Source organism: Lutra lutra, chromosome 16 (assembly GCF_902655055.1).
Source record: "Lutra lutra chromosome 16, mLutLut1.2, whole genome shotgun sequence".
Taxonomy (NCBI): domain Eukaryota; kingdom Metazoa; phylum Chordata; class Mammalia; order Carnivora; family Mustelidae; genus Lutra; species Lutra lutra.
This window is the reverse complement of record NC_062293.1, coordinates 962,227-988,238: the sequence shown is the minus strand read 5'-3', so window position 1 is coordinate 988,238 and position 26,012 is coordinate 962,227. Positions and strand designations below refer to the sequence as shown.

Genomic DNA, 26,012 nt, shown 5'->3' with positions numbered 1-26,012 from the left:
CGGGTAGCTCAAGGCTGCATCTGGAATGCGTAGGAGGAGACTGAGCGCAAAGCGAGCTTGCTGAGTCAAACAGAGGAGCCGAGAGGCAGGCCTCTTGGGGGAGCAAACCCTCCCAGTGTGTGTTCGGCTCCAAGTGCGCGGTCACCAGAGGCAGGTGAGGGACCTTCCCACGGTGGCGGGGAGCTGGCACGTCCGGGACCTGAATGTTCGGCTGTGGTGCGAAATCAACCCCCGGCCAAGAGGGGCCACCTCCAGGTGTTTCTTGTCTTTGGAGGCTTGCCAGGCTGTGTGGCCAGTGCCCCAGGGCTCCAAGCCAGGACACAGTGGCCTGAGTCCCCAGGTGCCCCACTGTGTCCGGGTCCAGCCATAACAGGCCACTAAGGGGAAGGGGGTCTGGCCTGACTCTCCCACCTCCCACTGCCAGGGCCCCAACGCAGATCCCACAGAGTTTGGGGCACCTTGCCTCTGTCAGGTGAGGATCAGCGGCGGGAGGGGAAGGCCCGGTTGGGGGGCCGTGTGCTCGTTGTACTAGCGACGGTCTAACACTTGCCCCCTGCCAGGCTCTGCCCCAGGACCTCGGACCTCGGACTGGTGTAGTGAAGGGCCGCGCAGACGGAAAGAGCAGTAAACAAGTGAGAGAATGTGAAAGGCCTGTCCTCGTGGGGGGGAGGGTCCGAGGGAACCCCGGCCCGGCGAAATGCCAAAGAGGCTGGGCTGGGGACGACTTGGGGTGTAGGGCCCTGTCTCCCACAGAACGCCTGCGGGGGCCTGATAGGCAGAAGGGTGGGGTGGGAGAGCTTGACCCCATAGCGACCACAAAGGCCCCAAGAGGGTGTGCTCTAAGCCCCAGTGTGTCGGGCCCCACACAGACAGTGAGACCCATGAGAGCAGGCAGGAGTGGACAAGGCGATAGCAAGGAAGGGACAGGGCAGCTGCCGTTGTCTCTGAGCCAGTGAAGACCTGGCTGTGGCTGTTTTTGGGGCTTGACCAGATGACCTCACAGGTGCCTCCGGAGCAACGTCTCCAGTGTCCTCTGATGCTCTGTGGCCTTGGGGGAGGGGCTCACTGATGGTGAGAGGGCTCCCTGGGACACTCAGGTCCCACTGAGCATTGCACTGCTGCCTGGCTCCTGGACTCTGAGGCTAGACTATGAGGAGGGTCCCTGGAGCTTCCTCAGTTTCCCTACATATGCATGCGGAGGTCTGTGTTGGTCCGCATGTGGGTCACCTCCACGAAGGTGGGACAGCACCCACACAGGAGGGGTGGAAGGATCCTACGCGCCCATTCTCCCGACCTTCCACAGACTCCCCGTGCGGTGGGCTGGGATGGGGGACACATCCTGGCTCAGGGTACGGCTGGTGGTGAATGCGAGCCCCGCACAGAGCCTGTAGAGCGCTGGTCTTGGACTTTCACCCAATGCCCTCTCTCTGGTCTGGAGCCTCTGGCCGGCCTTTACCCCGAGCCGGTCCATGACCTGCACGCCACCCCCCAGGGCTGCAGGCGGAGTGACCGCGGGGGACTTGGGGACAGTGGGCAGGAAGGAGGGTCAGATCGGCGGGCGCTGGAGCCGGGGCCGAAGGGCGAGAGAGGCGCAGGCCGGCGAGGCGTGGTGGCCGAGCGGGGAGCCGGAGCCCAGGCCACGCGAGCTCGCGGCCCGCAGCCACGAGGCGCCCGTTGGGGTGTTGGTGCCGGACCACGCGGGCTAAGAACTCTCCGCAGCTCGGCGAACGCGCCCCGGCTCGGGCCCGATTCGGGGCGGGGCCCGCCGCCGCGGCGGGCCCGGAAGCGCGCGCGAGCTCCGCCCCCTCAGGCCCCGCCCCGCCACCGCGTGGCTGTGCGTCCCGGCTGTTAGCGAGAAAGTGGTTTGACGCCGGCCTGGCGGCGGCGGGTCACGTGAGCGGAAGATGGCGGCCCCGGCAGGCGGAGGGGGCTCCGCGGTGTCGGTGCTGGCCCCGAACGGGCGGCGCCACACGGTGAAGGTGACGCCGAGCACCGTGCTGTTGCAGGTGCGGCGGCGGCGGGCGGTGGCTGCGGCGGGGAGAGCTGCGGGAGGGCGGGCGGCGCCGGGCCCGCGCCTGCGGTTGGGGCCGGAAAGGGGGGCGCGGGGCGGGGCTTGAGGGGGCGGGGCCCGCGGCGGCCAATGAGCGGCCTCCTGGCGCGACGTGCCCGCCCCCTTCCGCGCCGGGCTCGGGGTTCAGGGGCTCTGAGGGTCGCTGCGGGGCTGGGGTCGGGTTGGCGGGAGTCTGGGCGCGGCACCTCCTTCCGCCCCACGGAGTGGGCGGCGGAGCCCCGAGCCGTGTCCCCGCCCGGTGTCCCCGGGCGTGCGGCCGTGGCGCCTGGAAACTGACCTGCTGAGTCACTCGTGCCCTCTGTGCGGGGCAGCCGCCGCTGCGGGAAGCGCCCCGGGTCCCGCTGTGCAGGCCGGGTGGGGAGCAGCCCCCAGCGTGGGGCGCTGGCGGCCTGAGCCGCGTGCTCGCGGGGCCCGGGGGCGGGGGCCGTCTGTGCCGGCGGCCCGTGGGGAGGACGGTGACGCGCAGCCGGCGGAGGGGCCCCGCGCGTAGCGAGAGGTGTGTGGTGGGGGCTGCCCCGCAGGCCCGGTGCCGGGGCGCGGTGAATAGGCGTTGCAAGGGAGGGGTGTGGGCCTGTCGAGTGGACAGCCCGTTAGTTCACGGAGAGGGACTGTGTGCCTGCCAGCCCAGCGGCCGGCCCGACACAGTGGCTCACGGGCCTGTGGTCTGACTCCTAGGTTCTGGAGGACACATGCCGGCGACAGGACTTCAACCCCAGCGAATACGATCTGAAGTGAGTTTGCTAGGGTACAAGTCTGTCCACTCCTGCCCAGCGCCCTGCCTGGGGCCTTAAGCCAACATGTTCATTTTCTCACAGAAGCCCAAAGTCAAGGCATGGGCAGGGCCACGCTGCTGGCAAGACTAGGAGAGGAGCCTCCGTCATCTCTCCCACCTGCTGGTGGCTGCCCTCAGCCTCTACCTCTTCCTCACGTGGCCTTCTCCCTTTCTGTTGCGTGTCGTCTCCTCTTCTGACTCCTATAAGGACACTTCTCATTGGATTTAGGGCCCACCCCAGTCCAGGATGATCTCATCTCCAGATCCTTAACTCAGTTACAGCTGCCAAGCCCTTATTTTCAAGTGAGGCCCCATTCCCGGTTCTGGGGTTAGGATGTGGATGTGTCTTTTCTAGGGGTCTCCGCAGAGGGTTTTTGTGCGTTTGGTTGTATAAGTTCCTGGTAGGGCTCTGAGAGCAAGAGGACGTGGTCTTACAGAAGCAGCAAAACCCCTGCAAGCTGGGGGCGGGTTGGGTGGCCTCGCGGCCTCGGGGTTACCCGCGTGGGTCTCCGTGCGCGGGCGTTTTTCTAGACGGGGGGTTTCCATCGGATTCCCAAGTGGTCTGAAACTACAAAAGGGTCAGAACCCTGCTTTGGTCGGGTTTGGGTTTCAGTTCCACCTGAGAACTTTTCGCCTTAGCCGTATGTCGTGATGGTGTGGGTGTCTTCACGTCAGGGATGAGAGGGGCCCTTCGTGTGGGCGCTTGCTTTCCTGGGCCTCACCCAGGCTGCCACTGAGAATCCTGGGGCTGTGCTCCGTACTGGCTGTCCCCTGCCACGCTGTCACCGAGCCTTGTGCTCTTTCTGTCCCCCCCCCCCGCCCATCCCCCCACCTGCCAGAGTCAGGTGAGAACCTCTGAGCAGAGCCAGGTGCACGCCCTTAGTACCCCTGGGTGTGTTTTTATTTTTTGAGCCTGGACTTGGGCATGTTGCTGCTTTACGCCTGGTGGGGGTGGACAGTCCCTTGTTCTGCCCCAGACGGTGACCCGTTTCTGGTTTCTCCCTCTTGCTCTTTCCTTGTACGCTCAAAGCTGAGTCAGTCGGCACTCTCTTGTTCCATTCGAAGACCCGCTGCAGACGGGGGCCCACTGTGTCCCGGCTGGCTTGCAGGCTGTACTGCTGTTCCCGCAGCCGGGGGGCGCAGCTGGGGGGCACTGCCGGGGGCCCCTGCTCCTAGCGGGGCTGTGCCAGCACCGTGTGATCACCGGGCTGTGTCAGGCAGCCTGCGAGCTATGGCCTGTTTTGCAGGTTTCAAAGGAATGTGCTTGACCTCTCTCTCCAGTGGAGATTCGCCAACCTGCCCAACAATGCCAAGCTGGAGATGGTACCCATCTCCCGGAGCCGCGAGGGCCCCGAGAACACGGTAGGCGGCTCTCAGGGGGCGGGTGCTGCCTCTGGCTCTTTCCTTCAGGCTGTTTGGGCTGCAGGAGGCCGCGTCACAGGAGTGTTAGGGTAAATGGAGGGCGATGTGCCAGTGAGGCCCGTGTCCCCACGCCGTCCGGGGTCAGCTATGGATGGGAAGTGAGCCTTCTCAGTCTTCGTTCGGGGTTTGTCTCTCGGGTGAGCTAGCTGGTGCTGTGTCTGTCAGCAGTGCTTGCTGGCCTGATGATTGTGCTCGTGGAATTGTCTGGAGCCTGCAGAGTCCCGTGGGATGTTGCATGCGGCCTCGTTTGGGGAGGACGGTGGCCCAGGGGCCCGGGCTTCACCCTGGACCTCCCAGGCCTCGCCTGGACTGTGGCCCGAGTCTGCTTGTGGCCTGCGACTCTCCACCAGATCAGTGACTCTGAGGTTCTGGAGACTGAGGCGGACGACCCCACGGTTATCACGGGTGGAGACGGCCATAGTGGGGCCGGGGGCGGTGCTGGTGGGTATTGGACACACGCTCGCCCCCGGGCTCTGAGCACGTGTGCCCTGGTGTGCCTGTCACGCAGCAGAGGGATGGGAGATGTAGACCCACGTCCCCACTTACAGAGGTAGCTGTCATGCCCGGAGCTGGTCCTCGGAGAGAACTTGGGGGGTGCGCGCTCCTCACCTGTTGCTGCGCGACGGGCCGGCCCCAAGTCCGGCAGCTTCCAGCGTGGCGACAGACGATTGCAGCGTTCGGGGCAGCTTCCCATACACCCACGCGATCCCGGCAGCCCCGAGGGACAGGGCTCTCTTACCTGTGCCCTGAGACGCGGACGTGGGTCCAGGGCAGGACGGCCGCTTTCCTTCCTGACTGGTGTCCTGCACCCGCGCCCCTCAGGTTCGCATCGCTCTGCAGCTGGACGACGGCTCTCGGTTGCAAGACACTTTCTGCTCGGGCCAGACGCTCTGGGAGCTGCTCAGCCATTTTGCACAGACCAGGTGAGCGCCAGTGAGCCGGTTCCGGGCTCTGCCCCGCTGTGCTGCGGGTGCTGCTGGGCCAGGGGCCTGGTCCGGAGCCGTAGCCCTGAGGCTTGCCGTGGCCTGTGGCCGAGCCTCTTGGGCTCTGTGGTCCTGGTGAGGGGACTGGTTTCATGGTGAAGGGGCTGCCGGTCCGTTTTCTGCCCCAGCGGGTGTGGCCACCTGCAGCTCATCTTTCTTGCTGGGCTTCCTGTCATGACTGTGGTGCCGTCCGTGTCCTCCTGGAAGGGCAGAGCCATGCTTCGGTCATCATGGGGGGCTCGGTTAGCGGTGAGGGGAACAGGGGGCTCTGGGCTCCTCAGTGGACCAGGGGTTTGGGTATAAAACTTCCTTATCGTGGAACCATGTCCTGTTTAAAGAGTAAATCTTAGTGGCATTCGGCGTGTCAATTTTCATCTGGTAGTTAACGGTGTAAATGTTATTTTTGAATGTGTCAGAGTGGTGGTGCTTTGCTTTTTGGTCTTTCATTTTGGCTCAGATGTCTTCGTCCACTCGCGACAGTGCAAGGGCCGTGGGAGGGTGTGGTGCTCTGTGTGTGACCCGGGGCCGCCTGCCAGCCGTCTAGGGGGCTCCCGCGGGCGATGTGAGGATAGGGCGGGTGAATGTGTGTCCAGTCCCGAGAACGGGCCTGGCCCTGAGGTGTGTCTGTGGACAGGGGGCCTCCAGGTAGGGCTCTCCTGGGGACAGAGCCTCACCACAAGACAGCCCCTATTGGTCTGACTGTGGCCTGTGTGGTCCCTGCAGCCGATTCCTGCCTCCCCTTTCCCCCTACCTGAGCTGTCCCACTGGGGCTTCTCTTCCCATTTCTGACGTGCCGGTCCTTTTAGTGATGTGGCTGCCGAGGCTGCTGGGCCCAGACCAAGTGGCTACCTTCCGCTCCCCCGAGCCTGGGCCCCGGCAGCCAGGGCTGCCTCCCCTCCACCAGCCTCCGCGTGCTCCCCGGGCGCTCCTGCTTCGCTGATCGGTGGCAGTGATGGCCTCCCTGTGCTGCTGCTGGTGCCTGTTGGCTGGGCGAGGCTGGGCTTCTGGTACCCTTATTTTCAGAAGAGGATGGGACATCCGGGGAAGGAGGTGCTGGTCAGAGCTCGGCTCCGGGGCCACGGGTGCCTGCCCTCAGTGGCTGTGTCTGTCTGTCCCTCTTTCATCAGGACCACTCAGCACAGGCGGGGCTGCCTCACCGAGCTCACCGAGCTCACCGAGATGGGCTCCGGAGCGGATAGGCAGGTGCACAGAGCCACGCGGAGATGTCACAGAGAAGAAGGGAGGGCGCCCTGGAGGCGACAGGGCAGCATTTCCTGGGTGGTTCGGGCCAGGGGGAGGGTTCGGGAGCAGCAACACCAGGATCTGGGAAGGAGCTTTCTGGGCCAAGGGGACGGCAGGCATAAGGGCCCCGCGGCAAAAATGAAGAACATGAAGAGTTCATGGAACGGAGCCTGTCATTCATCCTCCTCCTAAAAGGTGACTAGACCAACACTGAAGGACTTCATGAAGCTACGACTCAGAGCCCAGGCAGTGGCGTGCCAGATCGAGGGTGGGGTGGGCGATGGCTAGGCAAGGAGGCAGGAGGGGAAGATGGATGATAGAGGAGGCAGAGCAGGCAGGGGGCCTTAGCTCCCCTCCCCTGTTGTGCTGCTGGTCCTGGAGGCAGTGCTCAGGGCTCTCTGACTGGAGGTGCTGTTTCAAGAACGGGTTATTACATGAGCGTGTCCCCTCCCCCAGCGGCTCCCACAGGCAAGCGAGCAGGGCAGCGGGCACTCAGACCCGTGAGCTTCGGCACACATACCCGGGCCTGTGGCTGCTCGATCCTCCGCTGTGCCTGACCGACCCCCTCCCACTGTGGAGCAGCGGGAGCTGGGTGGAAGGGTCCGTTCTCCATGCTCAGACATGGGGCAGGCCTGCAGGAGGGCCGCGGTGCCGGGAAGCTGGCAGATCAGTGTCTTCCAGACCTGTAGGAAAGTGTTTGTTCTAGAACTATCTATCCGTCGAGGTACCTGTGAGCATGAGGATGGACAAAGCCATTTCCGGGCCTGAAAGGTCACATGTTTGCCCCTTGTGCGTGGTCTGAGGATGCCGCTGAGACCGCACCACTGAAGGGCAGACGGGGTCCACCAGGAGGAGAACAAAATGAGCTGCACTGGAAACTGAAATATTTCTGTTTGTTTAAGATTTTATTTATTTATTTGAGAGAGAGAGAATGAGAGAGCGAGAGCATGACAGGGGGAAGGTCAGAGGGAGAAGCAGCCCCACGCTGAGTAGGGAGCCTGGTGCGGGACTCCATCTCGGGACTCCAGGATCATGACCTGAGCTGAAGGCAGACACTCAACCAACCGAGCCCCCCAGGCGCCTCTGGAAACTGAAATTCTAAAGGAATCAGCGTCTCCTGTGGCAACACTCAGGACCTGGTGCCTGGCCAGCTGGGGGACAGAAGCAGAGGAGGAAACGGTAGACCGGCCTCTCGGGCGGGGAAGCCGCCGATGGGGTTTAGGGAGTTGAGTGGGGTGGGGACGGCTCTGGGGAGGTGGGAGCTCGCCCCGGGAGGAGCTGGGCAGTTGGAGTTGAAAGTGGGGCATCCACGAACATGTGCCGCGTGGCCGTACTTCATGGTGTCCAGAGCAGGCTGTGTCCTCTCTGCTTTGCGCTCCCAGCACCTGTCCATGGCTGCGATGTGCGGCTGCGCCCACCATGTGCCACCAGCCCCGCGGAGAACAGGAGCAGACCGTCCAGCTGCCTGACCGGGCCCCCGGGTCCCCGCTGACCAGCTTCTAGGGGCAGAAGGCGAGGCCAGCAGAGAGGCCCCATGCTGAGCCTGGTCTCCGAGGTTCTGTGCACCTCTCGGGAGCTGGCGTTCACTAACCACAGAGCCGGGTTCACGTGAGGGGGGACAGGTGGCAGCATCATCCCTGGGTCCCAGCCCCATGCCCAATTAGCTGGTGATGCACACTGGAGCCATGCGGGGGCGGCCCGCCAGGTAGGGACACTGTGGACCCATTCATGGCCCCCCGACAGACCCTCGTAGGGGTCGACACACGTGGACTCTGGTGGAGGCTGGCGACTCTGGGAATTCCAGGTCTGCGCAGAGTGGGATGAGCAGGGGGCCCGGTTCTCCTCACTGGTGCTCTCTGGCGGAGGTCGCGTCCAAGGGCAGCGGTGTGCCCTGTTTGCCGGGATGCTGGCGGAGGGAGCATGGTTTCTAAGGGCCACTGCTGGCCAGGGGAGCAGCTCTTTTGCACGGTGGCCCTGCCCTGCCCACCAGCATCTGGATCAGCTAACTGGCCACTGGACATGTCACCTGTGCCACACGTGTGGGCCACGGAGGTAATTCCGAGTTTTCGGGCAGCCACATCAAAAGAACAGTGAGAACAGGTGCAGTTAATCTTAGGACTTTGAAGGACTTGACCCCGTGTGTCCAGATTGTTGGGCTTTGAACATGTGATCCACAGGAGAAAGGTATTTTTACATTCCCTGTCGGACGGAGGGCTTTGAAATCTGGCGTGTCTCACTCTCGGACTGGTCTCCCCATGGGCTATAGCTGTATACGTGCTCCGCGCCCACACGGGACTGGGGACCGCCGCAGACAGTGCCGGCTTCCGAACGGACTGGCCAGTCCTCCTCACTTCTCAGCTCTCTGAGGCAGGGAGAGCCCCAGGGAGAGGGGCTCCAGGCCTGTGACTCCCGGGCTGCTGCCCGGTGCCTGGGGTCCCTCTGCTCCCTGCCGGGCATCGTGGCTGAGCCTGTGCTCTCAGCACCGTCTGTCACACTGGTAGGAAACGGCTTTGAATGTCCCTGGGAAGGGCAGGCTGTGTGCGTGGTTCCCTCAGTGTTGTGTGACCCTGGGGCACGGTGGACTGCAGTGGGGGCTGCTGTGAGCTTGGGGACCAGCCCGGGGTCACACTGAGGAGGGTGTCAGAGTTCTTGGCCACTGCCTCCGTCCTTCCTTGGGAAGGAAAGGAAATTTCCCTCTTGAAACCACCCCTGCCTCATCCACCCTGGAGGAGGGACCCCGTGGCTCCTTCCGGCCCTGACCTCATCTCTGTGTTGGGGTATGCATTGCCTGGCCCCTTGGGATGTGGCCTTGCCCGAGTTGGGCCTTCTAGTGGACACTGTGCCTGAAACCCAGCCCTGTTGTTTGGGCTGGGTTTTGTCCCTTTTGTGCTGATGTGGGGAACGCAGTGGCACTGGGTTTGTGTTGGCAACACCCATGTTTGTACCTGCCTGGCTTGGTCAGGCCCAAGGAGGTGAGGTAAATAGGGTCTCCGGATACCTGGCTTGTGCCCCAGCATAGTGCCCTGCCGGGAGCCGGCCCTGGGTGGACGGACTTCTCCTGCCCGTGGTGCCCGCACGTTCGTGGTGAGTGAAGAACGTCCATGAAGCCAATGGCAACAGCATGTCTGCCCTGCCTGGCCGTGCCCGCTGGGCTCTGGCCCAACCAGAGGAGCGGGTTTGCAGGCCTTGGACAGAGCTGGCATCATCCTGCGGGTCTGGGGCAGCATCTGACGAGGGGCGGGCAGGCGCCCACGGAGGCCCCCCACACCAGGCCCGGCCTCGAGGGTTGCCTGCGGCTCTGCCTGGGCCTGTGGCATGGGAGCAAGTCGGGCACCGGGCTCGCCTTCAGGAGGCCCCTGGCCCAAGAGTCTCGGGGCTTTGCTGGGGTCTCTGTTGCAGAGAGTGCCGGGCCAAAGCTCTGGACCATCCCGGTCCGCTGTACTGGAGGGGAGCTCTGCTCTTGGCCGGGAAGGTCTGGAAGCCATTGCAGCTGCCCCTCCCCTGGCTGTTTACAAGCCAGCCCTCAGATCCCCACACAGGGAACCCGATCCCTCTGGGGGAGCCGCACATCAAAGACGGGCTGGCTTTGATGTCCAGGGGCCTCGAGGGCACAGAGGCAGGCAGGCCTTCCCTGGGCTCCCCCCCCCCCCCCGCCCCCGTTTGTGATTTGTGGGGACATCAGGTGCCCAGAGCCGGACCTGGAGAAAGTGTGCCCAGCCAGAGGTCCTGTGAGTGCAGAGAGGGCTCCCTCGGGTGGGCTGGGTGTCAGCATGGCCAACGTGTGGCCGGCCAGCTTCCTGAGCCCAAGCGGCTCCAGGACCCCCTCCCTTCCTCTCTGCCCCAGGACCTTGTTGGCTGGGCACATCTCCGTCAGCTGAGGTCCCTTCACTTTTCCTCTGTCTGGTCTTCAGTAAGAAGAGTGTGTGGGCTGGGGACCCCTTTTGGGGTCCTCTGTTTTCCTGAGGCCTGGGGTCTTGGTGGGCACCCCTGGCCCCACTGTGCCTGCAAGGTCGCCATTCCCGTGGCCAGCCCCCTGCTTTGCTCTGGTGCATGCCGGCAGCCTTGCCTGGGGGCAGCTGCACTGTAGGCATGGGTGTGAGCAGAGCATGGGGTGAGCTCCATGGGGGGCTGTTAGCCGAGGGGCCCCCACCTTCCCTGGGGGGTTGGTGGGAGGCAGCAGGGCTGGCAGGGCTGGGGCGGGAGCAGGGCCGCCCCTCCCTCGTGGGTCGCAGTAGCTGGCTCTGGATTGGGGTTCTCTGCTCTGGGCAGCAAACGCAGAGCCTGGAAGCAAACAGGAGAGAGGAGAAACACCACGCTGAGTCAGGCCAGGGATTGGATCCCAGGTCTCGGGGCCGGGGTACGTCCGGAGTGTCTGTGGGCAGCCGGGGGCCCTGTTGCTTCTGGTCTCTAGCTCAGCTGCCGGTCTTCTGGTCCAGGCATGTCTGCGTGTTAAGCTCCGGGCCCTGGTGGGGCCTCACTGCGTGGCCTGCCGTCACTCCCGGCCTCCCACTCCAGCCAGCCCTGCTTGGAGGAGGGGGACCAGATGGGGCACTCCAGGTGTGGTCTTGAACTGGCGTTTACGGGGCCCGATGTTGTGGCGACATGATAGGAAACCCAGATGGGAACATCTTCTTGCTCTGGCACCAGCAGTTGAAGAGTTGAAGGGCCAAACTAGGCCTCGGGTGACCTGCACCCGGGAACCTCACGGTCAGCGTGGGGCCACGCTGCAGGAGTTGGGGTCCAGTATTGCACAGGCATGTCTGGGAGCAGGTGTGTGCGTGTGTGTGTGTGCATACATGTGTGTACACCCGCATGCCTGTCTGTCCAGCTGCCCCTCTGGGGGGCTCTTCCCTTCTGTCTGGGGGTCCTGCTTACGAGGGGAGGATGCCCGCTGCCATCTGTGTGGAGCATGTGGAGCGTTCGTGGTGTTTCTGGTCCATCTGCCCCCGCGTTGCCCTGGTGCCCAGCCTGTGTGTGATGGCGGCTGGGGTGTGCGCACGGCCACGCCGACACCCATGCCCGCCAGTCTCTGCTTTGACGGCTTCTCGGTGACGCGAGTTTGGGCGGCTGTAGGGAGCCCTCTGCCTTATGCTGCTCGGCCACCTGGGCATGAGGGTCTGATGCTGGGGGACATCACTGCCATCCTGCAACCCGGCTCCTCCTGCCCTGGGTGCAGGCCGCGGGCCGACATGCCTGCATGCAGCTCGAAGACCAGTGCTCTCTACCCCTGGCCCGGACCTGGGTTCACGTGCTTGTGGCCTCGGGGACCCGGACACTCTCTCTGGAGTCCACTTGATGGGTGCCAGCTCCAAGCTGCTCCCGGCCCTTCAGGGGTCAGCAGCGCTCTTGGGGCATGGCTTCCGATAGAAGCCCAGAGCTCCGGGCTTCTTTCTCATAGTTGACCTCCCGTAGTGGACCACGAGCCCCCCGCGGATCGTGAGCCCAGATGTGTCTGGCAGGTGGCCGGTCTCTTCTGAGCCGGGAGCTGGGAAACACCCCCAGGGCCTTCGGGCAGGTGGCTCCCCCCCAGCGGCTAGCTGTCTCCTCCTGGTGGCCTTGAGGGGGCCAGAGTGGACCTAGCCGCACTGTCCTGCTGGGCTGCCCTGGGGGTGCTCCGGGGTGGGGGGCTCCCACGGCTGGCCTGTGAGCTTTCCTCTGCTCCCCCCTCAGGGAGTGCCTGGAGCAGCTGAGCGAGGCCAGCCCGGTCTGTGTGTACATGAGGGATGAGGTAGGTGAGCGGCCTGGCCTGCCTGCCCGGCCCGGCCCCAGCACCCGCCCCCAAGTCACCACACAGCCTGGCCCTGCTTTCCAATCTGGAAAATTCACTCTCTCAGACCCGCCTTCAAAGCAGCGGCCGGGGAGACAGGCTCTGAAAGCGTGATGTGTTTCATGGAAAAAAGCAGAGTGCCGGCTCCATTGGCGCTAACCGCGGGCCGCCCGGGCCGCTCCCCAAACCTCCCCGACGCGCTGTTTGCTTTCCCGGCGTCTCTCAGAGCCTGAGAGTCACAAAAGTGGTTTCATTTTAATAAATATTTGCTCTGCTCCTTGTTTTGATCTTTTTCAAAACTGAGTGCAGCACGGTGCGGGTGTAGCCCGTCCCCGCCTGCCTGTGACGGGCGACCCCTCCTGGCGCTGGGTCCCCTGGCTCACAGGGGCTTTTTGTTCTGACCCTGGCCAAGCACCCTTCCCTGGCCCTGGGTGGCCGCTGTCCCCGAGGGGCCCTGGTGTGGATGGGACCTGCTCCCCTGCCCATCCCCACTCTAGGTTCCCCAGCACGAGCTATGAGGGGCAGGGGTCCCAGGGCTGTCTGTGGGGGTGCAGGGGGGACACCTCTTCCCCCAGAGGAGACAGGCGCTGGACCTCAGGCACCTCGGCCTGGATGGAGGCCCTCATGGTTGGGTCAGCCTGCAGAGGTGGCCAGGAGGCCACATGTGGCTAACTCGGGCCTGAGCTGTGCCTGCCTGGACCACAGCTGGGGTGAGGTGGGGGAGGCGGCTGCCGACCAGCCAGCAAACACTCGGGGGCTGGTCGGGCTTCAGGAAGCAGGACCCAAGCCTGCTGGGAGCTGGTGTCCCCCAGGGGCTGGCTGGGGGCCCCTGTGGGGCCAGTGGTGACCGAGTAGGCGGAGGGAGCCAGCGGGAGGTGCCCTTGTCCTGGGCGGCCGGGTGGGGGAATGCTGTCCACGAGGGGTCAGCCGTGTGTCCTGTTCCCTCCTCACAGGTGACTGGCAGAGCCTCCTTGCAGGCCACGACACTCAAGTCCCTTGGCCTCACAGGGGGCAGCGCCATCATCAGGTGGGGGGCCTCAGAGTCCCATCGAGTGGCAAACAGGGAAGAGTGGCAGAGAAAATGTGCACCCCCCCCTGCACTGTGGCCCTGTCCCCTCAATCTGGGGCCCTGGCCTGATGGCTGCCCATTCCCCGGGGGTCTGTGCGGCAGCGGCTGGCTTGGGGGACAGGGGCTGGCAGCACCTTCGGGGGGCCAGAGGATCACGGGCAGGGTTGGGAGACCCAGGCAGGGGGGCGCTCCGTGTGGCAGTTCACTCGCTCTCCGGGTCTGCACCCTCAGGTTTGCCATGAAGCGATGCAGCTCTGCTGGGGTTTCACGGAGCAAAGCCCCAGGAAGCCCGACCGCCTCTCTGTCGGCTGACCAGGCTGCTGGCAGCCCTCTGCCCCCGCTGGATTCAGTGGGGCTCAGCCAGGGGGATGTGAACCATCAGGATGAAGCAGACATCTCAGGGGCCGGCCGTGTGGACACTCCAGCCAAGCAGATCTCCAAGGAGCCCGCCCCCGCCCCCTTTGTTCCTTTCTCAGGTGGGGGGCAGCGACTGGGGGGCCCCTCTGGCTCGGCCAGGCCCCTGTTGTCGCCTTCAGCCAAACTGCCTAAGTCCTTCTCCAGCCCCGGAGGCCCGTCCAAGCCAAAGAAGTCGAGGCCGGGCCAGGAGCCCCGGCAGGAGGCAGAGCCGGTAAGAAGCAGGCTGGGTGCTGGGGGTCCTTCCTCCGGGCCTCGGTTAGCCTGGGGGTGCGGCAGGGCGCTGGGCACGTGTCTTCTCTGGGAACTGATTGTTCAGCCTGGATCTTGTAGAGGCCGCATTGTAGGTGGGCGTGTGATGGGGGTGTCCCCGCAAGCGTGGTCACGCCGGGAGGGGGCGGCCTTGAGCATCACTGTTGCTCTGAACACTCCTGTCCCAGGCGGTGTCCCGGAGCTGCTGCCGGCTCCCCATGTGCCTGGGCCAGCCTGTTGACTGGCCTCGGACTTGCAGGCGGCTCTGGCCTCGCTTGTCCCACGCCGTCTGTGTTCCTGAGCCCGCGTCCCTGCGTCCGGTGGGCTGTGTCCTGCTGGGAGCCAGTGGGCGTGCCGGGCAGGCCTCCTTGCCTGCAGTTCACGCATCTGCTGAGGTTTTGGGTGGACTGCCCCCTGTCGCACCGTCCCGGCCTCCCAGGGAGCCATCCTGTTTGGGTGCCGTCTGTCTGGGAACAGCTTCTCTGGCGGTCAGAGTTAATGTTTTAGCTGAGCTCCGTTCATGAGTGCAGCAGCCTGTTCTTGGTGCGGAGACACACCTGCTGGCGTCCTGTCTCTCCTGGGGTCCCTCTGGCTTCCAGGTTGCACATCTGGGGAGGCTGGAGGGTCTGGGGCCCAGGGACCTTAGGGGTGGTGGGTGGGGAAGGCCCGGCCGTGGGACAGAGCCCACGTCCTTTCAGAGAGCCTTTTCCTGCTCCCTCGCCAGACACTCTTGGTGGGCTAAGTGGATGGGGTGGGGAAGCGAGCCAGTCCCAAGTGTCGTGATGGTCTGTCCTGGGGAGACAGTGGTGGGGCTGTGTGAGGGACTCATCCACAGTCCCCGCTCTCATGCCCTTTGGGACCTGGGCCCGGAATCAGTGGCTGAAAGCAGACCTGTGTGGTTGGGGTCTGACTCTATCCGGGCTAGCTCTTCCTGGGGACCACTGTGTTTGGGGGCTGGAGCTTGGGGCCAGGGCTGGCTGGCCCTTCTCCCACCCTGAAGACACAGGGCACGTGGCTGGTGGGTCGCTGGCCTGGCTGGGCCACGGCTCTGCGAATCCCTTGGGAAGCTGCAGAGGGCCCTGTGGACATCCGGGGGGCTCTGGGCTGCGCTGTCCCGTAGGTGGTTCCTGTCTGGGCCTGGGATCCCTGGGCGTCCCCAGGCTCTGAACCCGCGGCCCCCGGGTGGGAGAGGTCCCAGGGAGGGGCTGCCCGGCCAGCAGCAGCATGTGCCTTTGATCTGGACGTCCCAGCAGCTGGTGGGTTGTGGAGCGCCCCCCGCCCGCCTGCCTCGTGCCTCCTGTCACTAACAGCCCCACACCCGGAGGGCTGGCCAGCCACATGGTGTCTGCTTTGTGTCCCTTTTCAGCCCCACCCCCCCAGGGGGGGAAGAAGGGAACAAAACGGAACTTTTGGGGGAACTTCAAAGGTACACTTTGGTAATCAAAAGGAGTTTCCGAGTTTCCCATTAATGTTTTGCCTGTGTGTGGTTTTGGATTTAAATAAAGAGTCAGAAGAGACAGGATAAAATATAGGCAGGTCCTCGGCTGAGAACTGGGATGGTTTACAGACCCGTATGGCTCTGGCCTTTGATGTCAAAGCGTTAATTATTAGAAGGTAGTTTTACTGGCCGTCAGAGAGGGGTGCGGGGAGAGGCGGGGGCTGCCTGGCGGCCCCTGGCCTGTCCTTTGAAGTCCTTCTGCCGGCCCCGGGAGGCCGCCCCGCAGCCCTGTGCGCGGCTGGGCCCCCTCCCCAGCCCCCCAGCCGGTATGGGGGTCTCTGATCAAAGGCCCTGATGCCCTGGGCAGGGCAGGCGGCTGACGGCAGTCTCCGGCCTGCCCCTCAGAGATGGGCCTGGGACTTTCTCGGTGCCCTGCCTGCAGGCAGGTGTCAGCCTGTTCTCTGGCCACTCCTGCGCCTGGTTTGTGGGCAGGTTTAGAGCATGTGAGGGTGGGAGGAGCCTGGCCAGGACCTGGGGGTCAGAGTGAACGTAAACAGTGCCCCTCGCTGCCCTCTTCCTCTCGTCCTGAGGCACCTTCTAGCGCCCTCCTGTGAGCACACCCTACTGTCCCCTGTGTGTGGGTCCGGGGCAGGGTTTGAGCGTGTCCTTATCGTATGCGCTCTTTTGGGCCGTCCCCAGGGACCCAGGTAGTCTGGATGCCGCTGAGGCCGAGGGCAGATAGGTCGTGGCCCGAAAGGTGCCCTCCAGCCGTCTCTGCCACGGCCGGATTTCGGGGAGAGGTGCCCTGGACGCCTGGGTAGGGCCCCCACCCTGATGGGACTTGTGGGCTGCCCAGCACTGCTCCGCCACTTGGGTGTTCTCCCGTCGGTGGCTGGCTGACCTCGCGCGTGTGTCTTCACCGGGAGACCCACGCCCCAGCTGCGTTCGCTCATTTCAGTCCTTTGGGGGCTCCCGTGGCTCGCCCGCAGGGCCGGTGGTCTGGTCACGCTCCGGCGTGTGGGGGCCTCGGCTGGTGCGCGGCTGCCCCGTCCTCCCCTTTCCTCTGCCCGGCGTTCCCGGTAGTCGCCGGTGCGGCCTGGCCTCGCCCTCTGGCTCAGCCCCGCGGAGGACGCAGGGCGCCGGCTCGGTGAGTAACTCCGGAGGTTTGGCCTGCGGCCCTCGTGTCCGGATTCATTTAGTCTCCAAGCCTCAAGGGGAAACGCTTTACATTCCCTTTGACCAAAGACCATTGTCAGAGGACGGTCTGGGCTGGGATTGGGGGAGGCAAACAGGAGCCCTCACAGGAACGTTGGAAAATCGGAGGTTGAGGTCACCCCCAAGTCCCTTTTACATTTTTTTCTCTGTGTGTCATCACGTCCCGGAAAATTACTGTCAAGAAAATGAGCCTCAGTAGCCTCGAGGCCGCTTCCGGCAGAAGGGGCCTGGGGTGCCCGGGGCCACTCGGCCACTGCCGGAGGGTGTCAGCCCAGTGCCCAGCCTGCCCGCCCCTGCCGGCTCTCCGCCCTGGGCCGGGCCTTACCTTCGCCCGCACCGAGCCTGGCGCGGGGCCACGGCCGCCCCTGTGGTTTTCCTCCTACGTCCCGTCCTGGCAAAGCAGGGCATGTCCCGCAGGCCGGCCAGGCTGGCGGTTGGTCACTGTGTCCCCACCTCTGAAAGGGCTGTGTGTCTGTCCAGTGTCTGTCCAGCCTTGGGCCATTGTCCCCCGCAGAGCGTGCTCCTGCCCCTCTCATGTGTCTCCTGGGCTCTGGCCATTGTCACCCGCTTTGTAGGCAGCATTAAGGCCGTTGACGTCCTGCTCACTCTCTGTCCCTCCATCCTCCGTTCCGCCATGGCTTTCCCTCACGGCGGCCACCACATGCACTCTCTTTCCCCAAGGGTGTCTCCTAGAGCTTTGTTCTCCATCCACAAACCTCTCCCCGAACCCGCCCAGGACAGGGGCCGTGCAGAGTGACTGCTGGGACCGGGCACGGCGGGAGAAGGAACCGCAGAGGAGGGTGGTCTGCTGGCAGAGCCTTGGGCGGGAGCAGGACCAGGGCTCAGCCTAGCCGCTGCTGGGCCCCAGCCTCCCTGGCTCCCTCCCTGCCCCCAGCCCAGCCCCTCTTCTCCACCGTGGAAATGCTCTCCCTGGGACGGCCAGGCAGAGGTGTCTGAAGCTGCCTGGCCTCTCTCTCCATCACTGAGCAGTTGGGTGGTCCTTCCTAGCAGCCCAGCCGTGGGCTTCGGTCTGTTCTTGTGGGACAGGGCCTGCCTGGGGCCAGGACGTCAGGAGGTCTGGCCCTGGGCTCTGTGATGGCTCTTTCCCAGCCCTCTGGTTCCTGCATGGGGCCTGGCTCCCAGCTTCTGTGTGACAGACAGGTTTCTGGAGCAGAGTGAGAGGTGGGAGGAGAGAAGGAACCAAAAGTAGATCTAAAACCCAGGAGAATTTTGTCCATTTTGTTTTGTGACCGAGAGTCCATGGCTCCTGAGCAGCATGCAGCCAGTTGCTGGTGTCCCTTCCCCCATTCTGGAAGTGGCCTGGGGAGCAGGCCATGGGCCTTGGGGTCACCAGTGCTGCCGGCAGCCTGCGGTCCTGGCCACCCGAGGTCAGGCCCTGGAGTGCCCAGCAGGACCACGAGAACCAGTGAGCAGGGCTCCCTGGGACTGGCTTTGCCGGCCAGGTCTGAGCACACAGATTCCCTTCCGTGCCACGGACCGCATGCCACCAGACGGCTGGGTTCTCAGGGAGACTTGTGCGCCTGCGGTGGGTCCTCCCAGCGGGAGACCGTGACAGGGTGGCCTTCGAGCTGGGCGTTAGCCTGCAGGCTTCGTGCTTGAGCGAACGCGGCGGCTCCGGCTCCCAGCCTGGGCGCATCCGCGTCCTGCCCTCGCTTCCCCCAGCAGCCCGCCCCAGGCGCCCAGGCCAGCTCTTGGCCCTTCTGGAATGCAGGCGCCGTGGCTGTGGGGGGCAGCCTGGCGCCTGGCATCTTGTTACAAAAGGCTCTGGTGTAGACTGCCCGCGGCAGCGCAGGATCCTTGTGGCTGCACGCGGGCAGCCCCCGGGGGCCTCAGCCAGCCACCTACGGGGCCCTGTGGCCAGAGCTGAGGCCAGCCCTTTGCAGCTGCTCTGCCCTGTGCCTCCGGGTCAGAGGGCTTCCTCTGGTGAGAGCCTACCTCCCTTCACAGAGGAAGGGCTGCCTCGTGAGGCCTGGGACTGCCGGGCACTGGCCGGACCGCAAGGACCTCGGCCTGCTGGGGTAGACGGTCAAAGCCTCGGGTGTGGCTGGGGGATAGCACCGGCGACCCCGGCAGGCGTGTCAGTCCCCAGGGTGGTGAGCCTGGGCTGCAGGACAGGACGGGCTGCGGGGATGGCTAGAGGGAGGGTCGGCTGCGGATGGGTGCTCCCAGAGCCTGCCGGGCCCACAGCCTGGTACAGAGAGGAGGCGGCGGAGGGCAGAAGGTGGCCTCCTGGGCTGGAACTTCGCACCCTGGTCAGGCCCGGCCCCATGGTAGCCTTGGCGCCTAGAGGTGTCCCACCCTGTGGTCATGGGACTCATGGTGGCGCCTTGGGCCGAGCAAGTCCTGCCTCACGATTTCTCTCATCTTCATCATCGTTACTGCTAGTTAGGAGTGATGCGTCCCTTTCTGTGTCCTCAGGGTGGTCACAGGGTCGGCTGGGGGCAGCTCAGCTGTGGGGTAGGTTTCTGCCAAAGCTCTAATCTGGGGGCTATGGCTTCCCCTGCCCTCCTGGGGAGCCCCAGTGTGGCCTCCAGCAGGGTGCTGCTCCCCGAGTTTGTCTCTGTTGGGGGAACCCTGGTAACAGGCAGCTCCCTCGGCCTCTTAGTGGGAGGCCCTCCTGGAAACAGGGAGTGAGCACAGGAGCTGCTGGGGGAGGCTGGCCCCTCCGTCCACTCCTGGAGCCCCCCAGTAGCGAGGGGACCTGGCTGGCTGGGCCTGGCTGTGCCATGTCCAGGGGTACATGCCCTGCCAGCGAGTGAGGGTCTCTGTGTCCGTGGGGCTGAGCAGGAGGCATGGAAGGAGGGTGTCCAGTCTTGGCCCGTGGGTGGCCAGTGAGCTACGTGCTTGGCTCAGGGGTCTGTGTGGCTACTGCAGCTGTGAGGCCCAGGGGCCCTGTGTCAGCTGAGCCCTCTGCCCTCCAGCCAGTGGATCGGGACCCCGTGGTGTGCCACCCCGACCTGGAGGAGCTGCTCCAGGCCTGGCCTGCAGAGCTGCCGGACGAGTTCTTTGAAGTGACTGTGGACGACGTGAGGAGACGTTTGGCCCAGCTCAAGAGTGAGCGGTGGGTGTGCCATTGGCGTTTCCGTCGTCTCCTTGCTCCCACGTCCTCAGTAGCACGTCTGAGGGTCAGGGGTTCTAGACAGGCCCCTCGTCCCCCTGTCTCATCCGTCCCTATGTGGCGGGGTGGCCCACGGAGCCCGGGTGGGTGTGTGGGGCCTCTGCTCGGGTTGGCCCTGGAGACCCCAGACCTTCACGCTCCCACCCCTCCCCCTGCAGGAAGCGTCTGGAAGAAGCACCCTTGGTGACCAAGGCTTTCAGGGAGGCCCAGAGGAGGGAGAAGCTGGAGCGCTACCCTAAGGCATGGAGAAGGGGGGGAGCGTCTGGGCGTGTGTCCTGCTGGAATGTGGGCCCCGTCCCCGCGCCCTCGGCTGGGGTCCCCCACACTTCCCATGAGGTCTGCACGGCCATGCGTTATGACCGTTCTGCCCCGTCGTACGATGGAAACCGGCATTGATGTGTCTTTACAAATACGCACGGTGGTGCTCGACCAGACCCTCGTGTCGGGCAGGCAGGGGCAGGCAGGCCAGGAGCAGGCCTGCAGTGGCTGGGGCCGGGTGGCCAGTCCTCCTGCCTGCCCCAGCCCCGGCGTCTTCTGGCTGGGTTTGGGGGACCTGGCCGTCGTGGGCCTGAGGGGGCCACGGTCTGGGTTTCGGCTGTTCCTGCTGACGTGTGGCATCCTCGCGGCCCAGGTGGTCCTGAGGGTCCTGTTTCCTGACCGCTACATCCTGCAAGGCTTCTTCCGCCCCAGCGAGACAGGTGAGCGGCTCCACCGGGCTTCTCTTCCCGACCACGGGGCTGCAGGTGCCGGGCCATCAGGGGTCATGGGTGTTTCTGACTTCGTTGCCGTCTGTGGGACGGGCCGTAAGCTTGCAGAGCCTGTCAGGGGGTGGGCACGGGGCTGGGGTGCCCCCTGCGTCAGCCTGTTCGGGGTGCGGGTGAGACAGGAGTACCCAGAGGATGGGCGGGCCCGGCACCCCCTGCAGCAGGGGTCCCCAGCTTGGGGCTGCCGCCCGGCACACAGCAATGTCACCAGTCCTGAGTGAGGTGTTCGTTGAAGACTGGCCAAGACTGCAAGGGCCCCCCCAGGGCAGAGTTTAGGATTAGATCGCGGGCAGGGTAGGAGACAAAGGGAGGGAGACTCCAGCAGGGCCGGGGCCTGGCCAGGCCGGGCGTCTCAGAGGACTGCAGAAGGGATGAGCTTGGGGTTCCAGCCCCGGACCCTCGGTCTGGCTTGAGGGTGGGAGTGGGGTCGTGGCGCACCTGAGGCAGAGATGGCGAGCTGCTGGGCCTCCCGCGCCCTAGGGTCGTGGGGGTCTGTGTGGCGTGGGGCCCGGCTGGTTCCATCCTGGGAGGGGGCCGGCCCTGGGGTGGGCTTGGGGTGGCCCGTGTCCTCCCCTGGAGCTATCCGCTTACCCTGCGCTCTCTCCTCCAGTGGGGGATTTACAGGCCTTTGTGAGGAGCCACCTGGGGGACCCCGAGCTGCCCTTCTACCTGTGTGAGTTCCCCAGTCCTCCTGCATGCAGCTGGGAGGGTCTGGATGCCAGCGACCCCTGGCCCCTCCCAGCTGGGGCTCAAAGCAGCTCGTTCCCTAGAAACAACATGGTGGGGGTGGGCTGGTCCCAACCGTGGAGCCCCACTGGCATCTGAGGACAAGTCCAAGTACTGAGGAGCTAGGAAGGGAGCTTGGTCTTTGCCTCACCTCAGAATCCTTGCACCCTTTGCCTCCAACATTTCCTCCTTCTCCCGGACTTCTGGGAGCTTCTCCCTCCAAGGGCATCTGGGGAGGGAGGAGTCAGGCTGCCTGTCTGTGCGGGGAACTGTGTGGGGCCGGGGTTCCTTGGTCCCAGACCACCGAACTCCTGAGCCCCCTGCCAGGGGTTTTGCTGCAGCGGAGAGGTGGCAGAGGGCTGTGAGGTGAGGGGCCCCTGGAAATACCCCGGCTGAGGCCGTGGGCTCGGGGCCTCCCCCTCCCCCTCAGGCCTGTGTCCCTGGGGAGTGTGGGCAAGGGGCGGAGGCGGCAAGGCTTCCTGGCCCAGACAACTCTTTCTTTGCAGTCATTACTCCTCCAAAAACTGTCCTGGATGACCCCACGCTGACCCTCTTTCAGGTACCGGCCCTCTGGTGGGCTGCGGGGGCTGGGGGTGCAGGTGCCGCTGGCCTGGCTCTGGAGGGCGAGCCTCAGCCAGGAGGATAATGACGCCTTGTAGCCGGGTGGATGGGGCAGGGGGGTGGGGTGGGGTCTGCGGGGGCACAGAGCACCTCTGACGCTGGAGCTGGGGCTTTCCAGCCTCCTCGCTTCCTGTCGCGGCGGGGAGGGGCCTGCCCAGCCGGCTGCCAGCCTTCCTGAGCCGGGGTCTCCCTGGCCTGGAGTCTGGGTGAGAGGGGCCCCCCCGAGGGCAGGGTCAGAGGCCTCCCCTGCAGGTGGCTGGCTGCCTGCAGGACCTTGGGGTGGCAGTTGTCAGGCTGGTTTGGCCCCAGGCTGCAGCGACTGCTGCCCTGCCTGCTTCCCTGCCTCACCTCTCCCCTGCACCCCGAGGCCTCTGCCGGGAATACACGCTGCGCCCTCCCCACTAGAGTCTGCTTCTGCCTGACACTCCCTGTGGCCCCCAGAGCCCCTGAAGGTGCGGTGAGGTGCCTCTGTGTGCTCCCCTGGGGGCTGCCTTCCAGAATCAGGCAGAATGTCCTGTCCCTTTGCTCCTGGGAGGGTCGCCTGGGGCCTCCCCAGCCCTCTGGCCTAATGGTTTCCCTTCAAAGTCTTCTCAGATATTTTAATTAGTACCAGAGGCCAGGCCTTGTTAAGTGGCTGGCAGGCCCTGCAGAGGTCTGAGCTGGGGCAGGGGGATCTGCCTCTTGCCTGGGGCTGCCACCTTTGTGGGGGACTTGGGGCAAGACCCCGCAGAGGCTGGAAGCTCACCAAGGGAAGGAGTCCGGGGGCGCGGGAGAAGGGCGCTGCCCCCCCATCCCCCCAGTTCCCCCTTCTCAGCCCCCAGGAGCCCCAGAGGCGCTGGGCCTCTTCCTCCATCCCGCCCCACCTCCTCCCACCCTTCCTCGCTGGCCGGCCTGTTGATAAACATTGCATTGAGGAGATGCTGTGGGATGGAGGGGGACTGGTGCCCAGTCCCGCCCTGACGAGGAGCCCTGGGGTGCTGCCTGTCCTCCTGCCCCAGCAGCCTGATTCCTGGTGACACTCTGCCCCCAGCTACCAGCAGCTGTCTCCTTTCATCTGTCAGCTCCGCCTGGAGCGGTGGGGGCCTCTGTGCAGGGTGGCGTCCCCGCCTGCCTGCGATCAGAGAGCTGGCAGGGCTCGGGGAAGGAAGCCTTCCTCCCTTGTGTGGCTGAGCAGGCGTGGGTGCGGAAGCCGCCTGCTTTCATGTCCCTGGCAGGGCTGTGCTCTGGCTGCTGGCTGCCTGGGAGGGAGGCTGCCGGGGGGCGGTCCTGAGTTCCAGAGAGTGACAGCCTGGGGTAGGTGTGAGGGACGGGGGCCCAGCTGCCCCTTTGTGCCACTGGGCCGGGAGAGGGAGTTCTGGGGAAGGTGAGGCTGCGGACAGGGGTGTGGGAAGAGGTGGGGGTGCCGCTGGCAGGCACAGGAGCCCCTGGGGCCCGTCCGATCTGCCTCCAGTGCTGGTGTTGTCCTGAGCCCCGCAGACCCCCCTGCCCTCAGCCTCGCGTGGGGTCCAGGGTCAGCCTTAGCAGGTCCTGAAGACGGCCATGACCTGTACAGGCCACCTTGGCCTGAAGAGGAGGGTAGGGTCTCCCTCCTGACGGTCACGGTGGTCTCCCATGCTGTGTGATCACCCCTTATTGGGTGGGAATCCCAAAGGCATCAGCAAGCGAGTGGGGTCGTCCTATTGGGAGGCTGGGGTCAGGAGAAGGCGCCCCAGGGTCCCTGGAGGACTCCTGGCTGGTCAGTGGGGCCCTTCGAGGCTTGAAGCCCTATAGCCTCGTATATAGAGGCTATACAGGCTCCACTGCCAGACGCAACGTTCTCGTACTCACTGAGAATGGCCGCAGTACCCGGAGGGTCAGCTGAGGGCTGGACACTCCGTCCCCGTGCCCCCCTCCTGCTCCCTGGCTTCTGGTGCCTTCAGGGCCCTGGTGCCGGCAGTGCCTCTGAACAAGGCTTTGATCTGGTGTCAGAACAGGCTGTGGGGTTTTCTGACCTGGCCCGCCCTTGGCTTCGGTCCCATGTTCCTAGGCTTGGCCTCGGAAGCTTCTCTAAGAGAGTGGAGGGGAAGGGCTCACCTGGTGGCTGCCCCTTCCACTGAGGGCGAGGACAAGGGTCCTCCAGCCAGCATTAGGGTTTGCAGCCCCAGCCCCCTCAGGTACAGACACGAGTGGTGGCCTCTGGGGCCCCCTGCCTGCAGCCTTGAGCCCCCTGCTGGGAGCTAGGGGCACGTCATCCTTGACCCACCCTGAGCAGGAACTGGGCACCACTATCTCCAGGGAAGGAGATTCAGGAGAGGCAGTGCCCAGGCCCCTGGTGGCACGGGGTGTGGGCTTCCTCCAGCAGCGGCGCGCTCCCTGTGGACGGGGCTGCTCGCTGCCTGGCCCCACCTCCTCCTACCGGGTCAAAGCCCGGAGTACAGTCAGGGAACTCCTCTGTTCAAGGTTTCTGGGGCCTTGGGTAGTGAACTCTCAGAGCTAGCTGACCAGGGCAGCACCTGCCTGCCCAGGACTCTAAAGTCCCTTGGCTCCAGGAGCACCCCCACTCCCCAGGCCTGGGCCTGGGCCAGCCAAGGGTCCCCACTGTCTGCAGGTCTGGGCACTTGCCCTGAGCCTGAGGCAGCCCATCTGGCTGCAGCTGCAGACCCCTATGCTCTGTTCTTTTTTTTTTTTTTTTTTAAAGATTTTATTTATTTATTTGACAGAGAGAGATCACAAGTAGATGGAGAGGCAGGCAGAGAGAGACAGAGAGAGGGAAGCAGGCTCCCTGCTGAGCAGAGAGCCCGATGCGGAACTCGATCCCAGGACCCCGAGATCATGACCTGAGCCGAAGGCAGCGGCTTAACCCACTGAGCCACCCAGGCGCCCCAGCCTATGCTCTGTTCTTTGATCCACGCTGCCCTGTCTTCCTTTCCACACCCCCACCCACATCGCTGCGTCCCCCTTCATCTCCTCTGCAGTGTCTGCTGAGGGTGGGGGCTTCCAGGCCCGGTTCCCCCAGGAACCAGGCGGGCAGGAGAGGAGCTCGTCGGAAGGCAGTGCGCACACGTTCCAAAAGCTTCCTGTTGTGTGGTGCTTGGGGCTGGCCCCCGGAGGGACCCCTGTGGTCTCCCAGCTGGCCTGGCTGCCACTGGGGCAGGCTGCTCTAGCTGGGGGGACCTGGCTGGGACTGTGACCCTCCGTGGAGCGCTGGTCCCGGTGAATGCCCCAAGCTTCACACGTGGCCCTAGAGGCCACCACAAAAGAGGGGTGCAGCCTGCCCTGTCCATCCCCTGTGGACTTTCTGCTTACCTACGGTCCTGCCTGGTGTCCTGAGCTGCCTCCCGTTCTCCCTACAGGCAGATCTCTTCCCTGCGGCCCTCGTGCACTTCGGAGCGGAGGAACCAACCGGTGGGTGGGGGTCCTTCTCTTTGCCCACCGTGGCTGGCCAGCCCTGGGCCCAGTGTCCTGGCTCATCATATGCCCCACAGTAGGGGATTTCCTTCCAGTCTGGGAGGGAGACCCGTGCCTGAGACCCTATTCCCAGGACAGCCACCTGCCTGGGCCCCATCCCCTCCTGGAGCAGAGCAGTGGTGGAGAGCCCGTCTCTTTGGCCTGAGGGTGGGTTCCATGTCCTGCAGGCCTCTTCCTGGAGCCTCGGCTGTTGGAACATACGGTCTCCCCATCTGCAGCTGACATGCTGGTGGCCAGGTGAGCGCCCGCAGTGGGGAGCAGAGAGGCCCTGCCCTAGCACGCCAGCCAACCTGTACCCCGGCCTTTTGCCTGCAGGTGCATGTCCAGGGCTGCTGGAACCCCACCCCCGATGCCAGCCCCTGACCCTGCGCCCCTCGAGTCAGAGCCAGCGGCCGAGGCAGGGGCAGTGGGCCTGTCTGAACCCAGCCCCGGAGCAGCCCAGCCAGTCAGGAGGGATCTGGGGAAGGTCCCCAAGTGGCTGAAGCTGCCAGGTAGTGTAGCAGGGGCACTGCAGGGAGGGAAGGGCCACCTCTTGGGGACCCACTGGTCATCCTGGTGCTCGAATTGCAGCCAGCAAGAGGTGAGCACCACCAGCTTGGACGTGCCCTGTGTGCCAGCCGCGGGACCCCTCCCCACCCTGAGCGGGAATAAAGGTGTGAGCTGCTCTCGA

The 26,012-nt window shown here is 64.8% G+C and overlaps 1 protein-coding gene across 5 annotated transcripts; it reads left to right on the top strand.

Moving 5' to 3' along the window:
* The first annotated feature begins 1,816 nt into the window (after nucleotides 1-1,816).
* ASPSCR1 (ASPSCR1 tether for SLC2A4, UBX domain containing) lies at nucleotides 1,817-26,012 on the top strand. Of its 5 annotated transcripts, none has more exons than XM_047705892.1 (16): nucleotides 1,817-2,006; nucleotides 2,747-2,802; nucleotides 4,091-4,205; nucleotides 5,088-5,188; nucleotides 12,161-12,218; nucleotides 13,211-13,284; nucleotides 13,558-13,954; nucleotides 19,588-19,727; nucleotides 19,943-20,024; nucleotides 20,416-20,482; nucleotides 21,159-21,221; nucleotides 21,781-21,833; nucleotides 25,228-25,282; nucleotides 25,513-25,579; nucleotides 25,658-25,833; nucleotides 25,913-26,012. In XM_047705892.1, exons 1-16 carry the CDS (start codon nucleotides 1,905-1,907, stop codon nucleotides 25,924-25,926), a joined length of 1,620 nt encoding a protein of 539 aa, XP_047561848.1. In that variant the 5' UTR covers nucleotides 1,817-1,904; the 3' UTR covers nucleotides 25,927-26,012. The 5 variants fall into 5 exon arrangements, with proteins under 5 accessions (XP_047561848.1, XP_047561849.1, XP_047561847.1 ...); XM_047705891.1 differs by having other exon boundaries at nucleotides 1,820-2,006; nucleotides 25,228-25,279; nucleotides 25,510-25,579; XM_047705895.1 differs by lacking the exon at nucleotides 1,817-2,006 and adding an exon at nucleotides 2,166-2,371 and having other exon boundaries at nucleotides 25,228-25,279; nucleotides 25,510-25,579.

Coding starts and splice junctions, on each gene's coding strand:
- ASPSCR1 (XM_047705892.1), top strand. CDS start 1,905: ATGGCGGCCCCGGCAGGCGGAGGGGGCTCCGCGGTGTCGGTGCTGGCC. Junction 12,219..13,210: donor GTGTGTACATGAGGGATGAG/GTAGGTGAGCGG, acceptor CCCTCCTCACAG/GTGACTGGCAGAGCCTCCTT. Junction 21,834..25,227: donor CCACGCTGACCCTCTTTCAG/GTACCGGCCCTC, acceptor TTCTCCCTACAG/GCAGATCTCTTCCCTGCGGC.